This window comes from Schistocerca gregaria, chromosome X, assembly GCF_023897955.1.
Source record: "Schistocerca gregaria isolate iqSchGreg1 chromosome X, iqSchGreg1.2, whole genome shotgun sequence".
Lineage (NCBI taxonomy): Eukaryota > Metazoa > Arthropoda > Insecta > Orthoptera > Acrididae > Schistocerca > Schistocerca gregaria.
In genome coordinates this window covers 116,003,988-116,017,640 of record NC_064931.1, presented here as the reverse complement: position 1 = coordinate 116,017,640, position 13,653 = coordinate 116,003,988, and the positions used below count along the sequence as shown (strand labels likewise).

The following is a 13,653-nucleotide window of genomic DNA, read 5'->3' as shown; positions in this document are numbered from 1 at the left end:
AAGGGTCAGTTCATGAACAGCCCTCGTGCTCAATAAATACCTTAGCTGTTTGCATATTATTACTATAAATGCTTTGTGGATCCTTGCTTATACTGTAAATTCATTTTCACCTACAAGCACATTTGTACATCTTTATACGCCTCAGAAACAATTATCTTAGAGCATCACTTATTGTGGAGATAGATGCTAAAAGCACACCATCTTGTAAAAACCATATGTTGAATAATTTCTCATTTAAACTAGTCATAGCGATAAATTTTTGTATGCCTAGAGCTACTGTTTTAATTAATACAGAGCTGTCCTCAACTCGAATGTTGGTTTAAACACCACACTGCTATACTAGGTGTGATCCTTTTAGAAGTGGTATGCATTTATTCTGATCTTTGAGTTGACTTTCAAAATGTATTGTTTTTTATGGGATGTATTCATTAATAAATTAAATAGACTTTACATGAGGAATTCTTTAATACTGATATGAAAAAATGTAAAACACAGCAGTCTAAATGAGTGAGCAGATATAAGCATCAGAGTATATTTATTTTTATTTGCACCATGTATGCATATATATATATATATATATATATATATATATATATATATATATATATATATATATATATAGTTTTCATATTGTGTGCATAGTCACTGATCACAGTATATAACTTAGACAAAAAATATGCAGCTTAAAAAATTACTTTTATCTCAACAAATTTTTATGTTACCATAATACGAATGCCTTAATAGCATAAAAAATACATCACACATTTCAATAAGCACAATTTTGATTCCATTTGTATCAACTATATGCAAAAAAATGCACTGCCTGGTCCATGAAAGTACAGATTTAAATGCTGTAGGATGCATTCATTATAGTAGTATTGACATTTCATGTATGACATTTGACTATAACATTCACCTCCACATTGTAAGATTGATTTTTTTCAAATACCTGTAAATATAACACAGTATCACATGTATTTAAAACTACCCAGTGACACAAAACACAAAAGAAAAGCCATACTTATTAAAAGCCATTGTAAAATATTATGAACGCAGTTACAAAATTTTGTTGCATCTGATAAATAAGGTTCCAGCACAAGTGTGAGTTACTGTATTTGAAAGTATGTACCACTATGTAGTTTCTAGTCAGGAAATACCTCTCTTATACTGGGTGACTCTCCTAAGAGTCCTCAGGCACATTTTCTCTGGTATTTTGCCCAATATTTTCATTTTATTTTTTGTAAAATGTAGGGGGAGACAGACCAAACTAATACTGATCACCACAATTTTATGTGAAAGATAAAGTCAAATGGAACATGTCAGTCTGTTCCCACAACAGACTAGGTTTTGGTGTGTAATTTAATATGCTCATTTGATAGAATGGCCCCAAATTAATCTAGCATGATATTTGGTCTAACTATACTAACAGGGACACCAGTACTCCATTAGCAACTGAATAGTGCTGCTGCATGATGATAGAAGACAAACAGCACAGTGTGGGGAGGAGGCACACAAGATGGGGAAAATGGGCAAGGAAGATGTGGAAAAGAAATGTCTAGCAATATGATGAGTGTTGCACTGTACCAATTTTGGACAGCTCTGTGGAATACACAAACAAATTCCTACTTTAAATTTTTTTGTTTCTAACAAGAAACTAATCACAAATTTCCATGGATACTATGTGTCACATGAAAACATGTCATGAGCATTAATTACTGATCTTAGTCTGTTGACACACTGAGAAACAAAATTGTAGGCATCTGCCAAAACAACAGAGAAAATTCACCTGGTAACCCTTAGGAGAGGTACTCATCAAGACCACTGGTTTTCCACACAAGAGAGTATATCTTGGAGCATGGAAATCAAGTGTAAGTGGAGTAGTTAACCAAATAGCTCATGTGTCAGTAAAAGCATGATTTGCCAAGCACATAGTAATGTCAAAGTCTAAAGCAAGGTGAACACTACATGACCTGGAGGGCTCTAATAAATGTGTTATGGATGCATCCATTATTTAGGTGTCCTCTTAGTAAGTGATAATGAGACAATTTATTACAGAAGGGATAGAAGTAAGGAACAGAAGCTATTATGCAAAGAGGATTCAAGAATCTGCTAATTACAAGAACAACCAAGTTAAGTTATACTCTCATGTGAGCAGTTGTTACATATGGACCAGAAATGCAGATGATGACAGAAACGGATACAAGCAACCTATGGGCATTTGAATGGAAAATCCTGAAAAAAATTTATAGATGCACGAAAGAGGCAAAAGGCTGGAGAGTAAGGTACAGCCATGAAATACAAGAGAATATACAGAAGAAAAATACAGCAAAATTTATTAAATCACAAAGAATATTCTGGTTAGGACATAAGCAGAGGATGAGAGATGACAGGATGCACAAATGAATAATGGAAGGCAGACTGTATTTCACTGGAAGGAATGGCTGACCAAGAGCTAGATGGCTGGACAATGTGTCAGCTGACCTTACCGAGATGGAAATCTGAGGATGGAAGAGGGAATAGTGCAGAACAGAGAAGTATGGAGGAAGACTGTTGAGGAGCCTGTAGTGGCGGAGAAGAAGAAGAAGAACAACAACTCTTGGGAGAGACACCCAGCTTTAGTTATAAATAAAATTATGCTGCAAGAGAAGTAAGTAATTTAAAATTTATTTTCTGAAAATACAGCCATACATAAATATAAATGTACTAAATATTATAGGTATTAATTTAAAAAATCAATAACAAAATAAATTCTCAAAATGCAATGAGAAGACAGGCATGTTATAAATAAAATTATGCTACAGGAGAAGTAAGTAATTTAAAATTTATTATCTGAAAATACAGCCATACATAAATATAAATGTACTAAATATTATAGGTATTAATTAAAAAAATCAATAACAAAATAAATTCTCAAAATGCAATGACAAGACAGGCATGTTAACATATCCAGAAAACATTCTACAATGTATAGCACACAGTTTTTAGATACTGAAAAACAATATTGTGCTTGAGTTTTACTGAAGTTTCTTAAGAATAAATTATTCTGTTTACAACTTGTGCATTTTTTTTCATATGCAGGATGAACTTTAGACTTCGAAGAAATTGGTGTGAAATATATAAACAATATGAGTATATTATGTATTAAAACATTCAAGTTTATATCAAATAAAATAATGAAAGAACATTTCTATTTGTAATGGCATTGCAGCCACTGTCCATCATTAGCTGCACAGATTTGATTATGTGAAGGTTGTAAAGTGAATAGTTTGTGCCCTTAATTTGAAAATTTCTTCATTCTTTTCAGCAATGAACGCTGTCTGTTAAGGGAAGGAAGACAGTAAAAAATACCGAAATTTTGTACTTCTTAGGTAATAGCCTACAGAAGAAAATTATTTTATGGAAACAGTGATCATTTTCAATGTGCAGAAGTCAGTACTGAGGCGGGTACAGTTTACAACAGGTATTATACCAGTTGGATAAGTTAAAAGACTGCCAAGTAAGATATGTAGTTACAGTATTAGAAAATTACATAGTAATGGAAGCAGAAAACAAAGTTAATAGTTTCTCATAAGCTGTTAAATCGCAGAACCAGAAATATATCTGAATGTTAACACAACATGGACCATCATGCACTGCAGAATAGTAATACAGCATCAAAATCTGTTCTGTGAGCTGTTTTACTTTATTTATGTGAAAGGAAATTTAGATGCCAATAATTAATTTTGCACTTGTAACTGTACTATGTTGATGTTTTTTATCAGAGCCAAGATATAAACTTATATCAGGTGTTTCATTAGTGTAGCCAGCTTTAATCAGAACTTAACAGCTTCATTTTTGGACATACTGATACAGAATTACACAACTCCCTTACCTTAACCATAAATTCATATGAATTTCAATTGCATTCCTACTAAACAATTCATGAGTATTTAATGGACCACCAGAAAGTAAAACAGCAAACTTCATTTGAAGGCAAAGTTATCAGTTTGTAAACCATAAAACTATCCATTTTGAATAACATATGGATGAATACTATTCTTACTTCATACATCAAATTGTGACCTACTACAAATGACTTACATATATTTTAACACCAATATGATGACACATCAAAGGGATTAATTGTTAATATGCCTACACAATACTGCTGAAGTTCCAGTTAATTTACACAATAGAACTTCTCTACAAACACAGAATTAGGTCTATAATTGATTGACTTTTTGAGAAACATCAAATATGACATACACCTACTTTGCCTGTCTTAGTGTGATACTAAAGATGAAACACAAACTATGCTGTCATTATTTTAGACAATCACACGAAAGACATAGAATTTTTTGTAAGCACAGAAACAGAAAACCCTTAATGAAGATTACACAGTTACTTGTTACCAAAGATGTATTTCGATTTTCATTAGTGTAAATGGAAATTAGTCGGAATGGGATAATTAGTTAAACATTTGCAATAAAAACTTTGACAAACACAACTATCATCATATAGGCAAGCCAAATGTGCTAAACACTAAATGTTATTTGTAAAATAATCATTTCAAGATAACAAGCCATCGAAAGTCTGATCAGGATACAGACATAGCAAACCAGTAAAAATAATTGTTGTTGTATGTGAGCTAAATAAGTGGGAGAAAATATTTTAGTCATGTGAGACAGTGACTTATATTCATGGAGATAAACATTTGTTTTCTAGTTGAGTGGTTTTTCATACCAAAGATTTTTAATTAATGTTAATTACAAATAATAATTAGTAAATTAAAGACATGGAGTGAACATGGTAACCTAAGGCAGGTATTGTTATTGTACTGTGATACTTCAGGTCACAATGCTGTCTTTGTAGCTGTGTAATTATGAAATATAATGGCCTGTGAATGTCTCAGTGTGCATGTTTGAAACATTCTTCTGTTGCTATTGTGTTTGTATTCAACAGAAGATTTTGCTTCAGTGCTTTGATTTAAGTTTATTTATTTAAACATTGTTTCATTATACATCACTGGAAATGTTTACACACAACCTTCATGTTTCATTCTTTTTATCAGAAAAACTTTCACTTAACACTAAAACAATATGCAACAATTATAGCATGTCATTCATAATATCAATATCTGTAACATATCCAACCTCAGTTTTTTTCCATACAGCCACAATGTAACACTTCTATCTCAAGATGAAAATAGTATACATGACTTAGTTACCTGCTCAATACATCAACAAACTTTCATATATAAAAATACTTGCTTATAAATATGGCAACTAAACATATGTCTAATAGAAAGTATTGTTTCACAGCAAACAAAAGCACTCAAAATAATGCTTTATTTAAACTGTACTTTAAGGATTACTCTAATTTATCTCAAAATATTTATAATGGGCTTGCTAGTTATATGTAACTGATTCTCATGAGATGTTTGAATACTTAATGGGAAGAGCTGATATTTGATTGAGAAACAGTCAGAATTGTGGTAATCAATCTACAAAAAATAACCATGTTTACACATGAAGAACCTGAAATTCTGAAGTACTTTTTTTTGTTTTTCTATTAACAGTCTTTCACTGATACATTTTGCATTTGTGGAAAATGAACTACACTTACCATTTAAAAGTATTGATTGAAATGGACAACTTCATGTAATTTTTGTACTCATAGAAATTATGGACCAATACGCCAATCAATGGAACTGGCTTTCCTGACAGAGAGAAAAATGTAATGTGCTCAAAATCAACATATTTAAAATATCTGGAGGCAGACATAGGAAAATATATAAGGTGAACTTTTATCTTAATGCTTACATTACATAATTTAAATTATACCACATATTTTAAAATTTGGTAATGAAACAGTACAGTGAAGAAAGCAAGAAACATTTCTGAAAGTGTCACTTTTTGTTTTTGCAGATGAAGCAGCAAGTGGTGCATGAAGTATTCTGGTATGAAAATCTTAAATTTTAGCAACTGCAACTAATTCACAACTGAAAATTAAGTATGTTTCTGCTGTGACAGATTTTAATGAACATATATTTATTTATCACTTTATTTTAATTTTGTTTGAAGTTTACCATTTCTTACAGAATATATAATACTGGTTAGAAATACATGACAGTCTTTGCATCTACAGTCACACATTTATAACATGTGGAACAGAGAAGTGTTACAATAGACTGCAACAATACAATCACATTAAAATGTAGATACTCACTAATGTGTAGTGATTCATCAAAAGTGATGTATCTCATGTTTTGCTATTCATGTATTGCAAGTTGCACTTCTGTCATGTTTCTACAGAGAACTGTAAATCTATCCACACATAGAGTTCAATTTTTATCATGGTGATAGGAAAGTAACTTAGCCAATGGACAGATGTTACTGCTTTTCATGACACAGTGAACATAATCTTTTCAAATATTGTATAGAAATGCATTACAAATGTCATGAAATAAAAAAGGAACTTTGAGAATAAAGGTACCAATGTATAAGAAACATAAAAAGTTTTACAGAAAAATCAATCAGAGAAACCTTTTTAATTTCACACACTGGTTGTTTCTCTTCTGATTCACTTCTATTTTTGAGGATATTCGTCAATAGCACACATGAACACTGAGAAAAATATTGATTTAGGTACATTATATTGGTCACAAAATATTTTTATCTTTCTTAAGTGAACGTAGCATAATGCATTTTTGATAGGAATGTTTTATTGACCTGCAATAAATTTGTATTTCATCTACTTGGCTGCAAATGCTCAAAGACATATAGTCACTAATGTCATTATGGACAATAAATAATTACAACATCAAACATCAAGAACATGCAAAATACACAGTGTATTATTATTTGCTGAAATTAGTTGTGAGGATATATAGTAGCTTTAACATACATATTTACTCTGAACATGCATTTAACATACAATAAATGTTATATCAACACCACATATATCATGTAGAATTTGAAGATCATCTTCATGTTTATTAATTGAATAATATGCTCTGTGTAACATATATTGTAAATATTTATCTGTGAACAAACAGAATTGATGACAATTTTGCTAATACTACTTGAAGTGCTTGCACAAATAATGTGGAAATATTTTAACCATGCAATCAATATTTTGAATACAGTCACAGTAACTGTACTAATTTATGTTTGCAATTTTTTGCAGTTTGCTTAATGTGTCATTGACATGTGATTTAGCACATCAGATTTCATTTCCATCAATATAGTACAACCAGGCCACACAATTCACCCTTACAACTTCAGCTATGTGTTCCAATGCAATTACATAGTATGAGCAAGAGATTACATGAAGACATACAGCATTCCAGTTAGAAGGAGTATGTTTCTTTCATTTTTCATATACACTCTTATCATCAGGAGGAGATGTGAAATAGAAATAATCGCAGTTCTATATTTTTGGTCTTGGTATGACTTGAAAAGAAAATTGCAGTCATTAGGACTCCACTTTGCTATATGTAATTTGAAAGTTTTCCCGAGCTATTAGAACAGCATACCAACTACTAAATTTCAAATTCATTTCAGCAAATAAATTTAAGAACAATTGACAAAAATATATATATTTTTTGTATAAAACAGATATCTTAAACTCAAGTGTTACCTGAGTATTCTTTTCTCACAAACAAATAGTACTTCCTTTAAAACATTAGAACACAGTATTCACATTTGAGTAAAGTTGTGATAGCAGCAGAGTAAGCATCCAGACAACTGTTTCACAGTAATTACTGCAATAATTAACCTTACTCTATGTGTCGGATAAGAAATATATTGATGACAGAACTACAGTATAAACAGTAATACGAATAGTTTACCCTGGATAAAATACTGCAGAAGTACAAATATTACTATAAATACTTTTGAGTACACACATTAAGAGTAGATTAACTGCTCCCACTTTTATTTAGAATACGATTTGTTAACATAGTTTCCAAGTCTGGAATATTTTTTGACAGCTTGTTTCTCCAAATTTATAAGTTTAATAAAGTTAGGCATCTTTTGGATTAGAAATATAGTGTACACCTGCCACAACAAGTAGCAGGGTGTGAAAGACTGGTATAATACAGTTTTGCATTTTAAAATGCCCTGGAAGATGATATAGGCAATAAATATTGATTTAATTGCCATTCATGTTATTTTGCTTGACATTGACAAAAATTATATGATCAGGAAGTTATAAAATACATTTAAAATTTTAAAATGTGGATCTTTCACAAGTAAATTGACATGTATTGGACTGATCTTATGTTTCCTTCATGGGTAAAACTTTGTGGAGAAACTGTGTTTTAGTGAGAAGTCATCTCTTGCATGTACGGCAGGTTTCCTTTTTGGAAATGAGGAGTGAGAAAATATGAAGAAATTGAGTACCTGGTTGACTCTTTGACAGCTAGGGCTTTTATTTTAACATTCCTCACTTTGGTGGTGCAAGGAAGGATGGCTGATGTGGTGTGGGCGAGGATGAGCAGCTGCGGCTCAAGCCACGAGCATGCTCATTTTGCAGTGGCTGTCTCTGTGCAGAGCTCCCTTCAGCACCAGGAACTACAAGACCCCGGGCTCCAGAACTGGAAGCTGAAGAACTTCCTGGATCACATGGTGTTGGACAACGTCGCCCACAGGGTGGAATTGCTCCACTCAGTGTCTGCATTGGTATGCGGAAAAGGCGAAATGGTCTAGCATCTGGTGATGTAGCTGCAACAGATAGATATAGTTTCCAGTTTCATGTCACAACATGCTAAATTTTATTTAATTGCATCATTTACCTTGTTGTGGGAAAACATCGTAGATTAATCTAAGGGAAGTCTTTAGTTATTCAGAAGAGCAATATAAATTCATACTAAACCAATTACAACTGTAGCACTAAGGTATTAAATGAAGTTGTAATACTCAAAAATATAGGGTGATTCAGTTGGCCCTAGTACTGGGTTTTATGCAGCCTGAAATGCTTTCAAATACCATGTGCAAGATTTTCATATTCTCTCCCTCAGTACACGAAAACTACACACATCAAAAAAAGTTTTGTATCACCTCAGTTCCGAGAGTTCCTGAACCTGTACAGAAAATTGGAATAGAGATCAACTAAACATCATTTCTGCCCTTTTTATTGCTCATGAAAGCCACACATTGCATGTTGTACCACCATACAGTGAGATCTTCAGAGGTGGTGGTAAAGATTGCTGTACACACAGGTACCTCTAATATCCACATGGAATGATGCATGCCTGTATTCATCGTGGCATACTATCCACAAGTTCATCAAGGCACTGTGGGTCCAGATTGAGCCACTCCTCAATGACAATTCAGCATATATCCCTCAGAGTGGTTGGTGGGTCACATCACCATAAACAGCCCCTTTCAATCTATACCAGGCATGTTTGATAGGGTTCATGACTGGAGAACATGGGGGCCACTTCTAGTCAGGCGATGTTGTTATCCTGAAGGAAGTTATTCACAAGATGTGCACAATGCCGGTGTGAATTGTCATCCATGAAGACGAATGTCTCGCCAATATGCTGCCGATATGGTTGCACTATTGGTCGGAGGATGGCATTCACGTATAGTGCAGCCATTACGGCACCTTCCATGACCACCAGCGGCATACATCAGCCCCACATAATGCCACCCCAAAACAGCAGGGAATCTCCACCTTGCTGCACTTGCTGGACAGTGTATCTAAGGCATTCAATCCGACCAGGTAGCCTCCAAACATGGCTCCAATGATTGTCTGGCTGAAGGAATATGTAACACTCATCGGTGAGGAGAACATGATGCCAATCCTGAGTGGTTCATTTGGCTTGTTGGGCCAATCTGTACCACGGTAGATGGTGTCATGTTTGCAAAGATGGACCTTGCCATTGACGTCGGGAGTGAAGTTGCGCATCATGCAATCTATTGTGCACAGTTGTAACATGATGTCCTTAGGCTGCACTAAAAGCATTATTCAACATGGTGGCATTGCTGTCAGGGTTTCTCCAAGCCATAATCCATAGGTAGTGATCATCCAGTGCAGTAGTAGCCCTGTTGCGGCCTGAGCAAGGAATATAATCGATAGTTCCTGTCTCTCTGTATCGCCTCCATGTCTGAACAACATCGCTTTGGTTCACTCTGAGATGCCTGGACACTTTCCTTGTTGAGAGCCCTTCCTGGCACAAAGTAACAATGTGGACAGGATCACACTGTGGTATTGACTGTCTAGGCATGGTTGAACTACAGACAACATGAGCCGTGTACCTCCTTTCTGGTGGAATGACTGGAACTGATTGGCTGTCGAACCCCCTCCATCTAATAGGTGCTGTTCATTCATGGTTGTTTACATCTTTGGGCAGGTTTAGGGCATCTCTGAACAGTCAAAGGGCCTCTGTCTGTGATACAATATCCACAGTCAACGTCTATCTTCAGGAGTTCTGGGAAATGGGGTGATGCAAAACTTTTTTTATGTGTGTATTAGTCCTACAGAGAAAATGAACCGGATATTTTTCTAGGAAATTTAATGTAGTTAAATTTTTTTACTGGGATATGTTTTCACTGGAGGCCATGGCTTTTGTCTTATTCAAGGAAAATGCATTTGAAGATCACTTTCGTTCATTTTTCTTGAATAGTTTGTAAACTGTGCTCTCTAGCAAAGACACACCCCAGTACAAAATTAACTGCATTAAATGTACTTCAAAAAGTCCCGTTCATTCTTTTCTGTAGGGTTAATAGTCTGCATGCACCAAATGAGAGAATATGAAAATCTTCCGTATAGTATTTGAAGCCATTGTGGGTTGCATAAAACCCAGCAGTAGAGGTAGCCAAATCACCAAGGATTTGGGGATAATGAGGAAAACCTGAAGAAATGTGACAGCCTATGTTAATCATTTTGAATATTATTGCATCTGAATTAATTTACACAGAGACTACAGCTTAAATTAAATTTTACAGGATCAGGCTTGTCCACAATTTCCAGGAATACTTTTGTGTCATATGTCAACAGTTTCTGGAAACTGTGAAAAATAGCAGTGAAACATATAGTGTGTTGATTAGCTGTGTGTGTGTGTGTATGTGTGTGTGAGTGTGTGTGTGTGTGTGTGTGTGTGTGTGTGTGTGTGTGTGTGTGTGTGTGTGTCCACAAGACCTGTTTAAGGTCCAAAGAACATAAGGTGCTGCCTGATGGTACCAAACTGAGAGTGGTGCCACAGGTGCAACAGGTGTAAGAGTTCTATACAGAACATGTCACAATTAATAATGGCCTCTTGGGGCGCCAAGCTGAAAGGGGCACAGGGGTGCACAGGTGAACGACTTGTATACAGTGGTATCACAATTAGTAGTGAAAACTGACACCACAAGTGTAAGTGTAAGAGGAAAAGGAGGGGGGGAGGGGGGGGGAGGAGGCAGGGCAGGTGCCAAATGATAAGTTGCTTCTGTGGAGAAATGTCCTTGAACTGGCCCCAATTGTATGAACAACAGAATGTAATTAAGTTTTACTTTGAGAAAATCACATGTAGACTGAATCTGGGCCATCACCCAGAAATCTGAGATGTAAAATGTTCCAGCATTTTAACCTAGTGAAAACACTTATATAAAAAACAACAGAAATCATCAGTTATTTGTGCTTCTCTTCATAGTGCATTATTGTTCTTTTTTTCACTGATGAACAAAATGTGAGGAACAAATTCAAACTGTCTGAAAGCTATAGTTGATAGGGAAATTAAAATAATAAAATACTGTTTACTCGTACTTTGAGGTGATGATGGAGGTGTAGCTGTTGATTCCTTTCCATCTTTGCCATCTTTCGTTTCTTTCCCATCCTTCACTTCTTTGCCATCCTTCACTTCTTTGCCATCCTTCACTTCTTTCACTTCTTTACCATCCTTCACTTCTTTCACTTCTTTTCCATCCTTCGGTTCTTTAGTATCTTTTACATCTTTACCATCCTTCTCAGTCTTCACATCCCTTACATCTGTCAGATCTGTTCCATTATTGGTTTCCTTACCATCCTTTGCTTCTTTTGATTCTTCCCCGTCCTTTACATCTGTTGTCTCTGTTTCCTCTTTTTCTGGAGCATCTACATGAACTTGGGCATCTTTGTTATGAAAGAACTCAGGTGCAGTTGTTGCAAAGTATATGTCATTCTGAAACAAAGGATATGTGAAGTTATGTTAGTCACATAGTGAGAAGGTATAGACAAGGAAAATTAACAGAATGAGCTTACCAGTTCAAGAGACAAAATGTTGAATAAATAGATCAAAATGTATTTTCTGTTATGTTCCACTGCAAGTCAGTTCATATAATTTTAAAGAACTGGTCATATGAAATTCACCTAACTATAAGAGATGTAAATTCACTTGATATTTTGGTATAATGTTTACAGTTCATAAATATTAATGGAAAAGTGTTGAAAATGAAACATATTTATTGGCAGTTAGTATTCCATGCCAGCTAAGTTCAACAATGTTAGGTTTAACACTACACATGGATATTATTTTGAATACATACACACAAATATGGTAAATTCTCCATTGTATTCATCCAGCAATTATGCTCCATGTATCATATTATTGGGGTGATCGGGAGCAGAGGGTGGGGGGAAGGTGGCTGTGGGACTGCGGATAGGTGATGCTTGATGGGAATGTGGATTGGCTGTAATGTCCAAATGCAGCTGACAGCAGTAATCCCCTTTGTTTCCATTCCTTTCTCCTCTTCTGCACCTTCAATTTACATATAATTATGTCATTAGTCACATGATCATGAAGTTTCATGTTCATTCATTTGGTTTTCCGTTACAGCAAGTCATTGCTCTGCTTCTTTAGTGTGGGGCAACATTCTTCTTTCTATGAGGTACCTGCATGTATTGCAAAGCAGTGTATTTTTGACATGAATTGGTATGGGATATTTTTATCACCAGGCACAACACTCTTAATGGTGTCTATATTATTTACATTGAGAGGGAAGTACATTGGGGACGGACTGGTGGGCAAAATTTCATTAATTATGTGGTAGATTCCAGGTCTCTGTTATGCTTTATGATATGAACTTATATATGTATGGCACAGTACAGTAGACCGCATGAAAGTAATTATTTCATTCATAGTGAGTAACAAAAAAAAGTGCAAAATTTTAAGCATTTTCTTTAAAATGATTTGAATTAATATTTATTATTCAAGTACTGTTATCAGGAAGGGCATCTGGCATATAGCTGTCACTAACATTGCCAAAACCTGGATAACAGTGCTGACACTGTAGAGAAACAGGAACAGACATGGAAGAATAAGAAGAAGAAGGTGCAGAAGAAGAGATGAAGTTAAAGATTTAGGTACTGGTTATCTGTTTGAAAAAATGTGATTAGTTTAATCAAAAACACATTATTAAAGGGGAACTAATAAAAATTATTAAGTAAAGAAACTTGGAATAATGAAAAATTTCTACAGAGACAACAGTTGTTTGAATTATTTTTTACATACCTTAATTTGTTATCTTTATTTAGAAAAAGTATTAAAGGAAGAAAATTGAAAATTCTATGACTTTTGAATAGAAATTTTAAATTAATTTAAACAATAAATAATATCTATTAGTGATGATAAAATAATAGATTCTACAATTGCATACATTGTGTGCAAATTCATGTTTTAGTTAGTAAACAGTTTTAATTAAAAATATATTT

The 13,653-nt window shown here is 34.2% G+C and overlaps 1 protein-coding gene across 2 annotated transcripts in view; it reads right to left on the bottom strand.

The window, feature by feature from the left end:
* Positions 1–5,341: 5,341 nt before the first annotated feature.
* Positions 5,342–13,653, bottom strand: part of LOC126299380 (GTPase-activating Rap/Ran-GAP domain-like protein 3) — a 1,486,407-nt gene continuing 1,478,095 nt past the window's right edge. For both annotated transcript variants that reach the window (XM_049991244.1, XM_049991245.1), the window contains exons 22-23: positions 11,731–12,124; positions 5,342–8,705 (exon numbers count right to left, since the gene is read on the bottom strand). In XM_049991244.1, the coding sequence (XP_049847201.1) occupies positions 8,428–8,705; positions 11,731–12,124 (672 nt within the window). In that variant the 3' untranslated portion in view covers positions 5,342–8,427. The remainder of the gene's footprint in view (positions 8,706–11,730; positions 12,125–13,653) is intronic.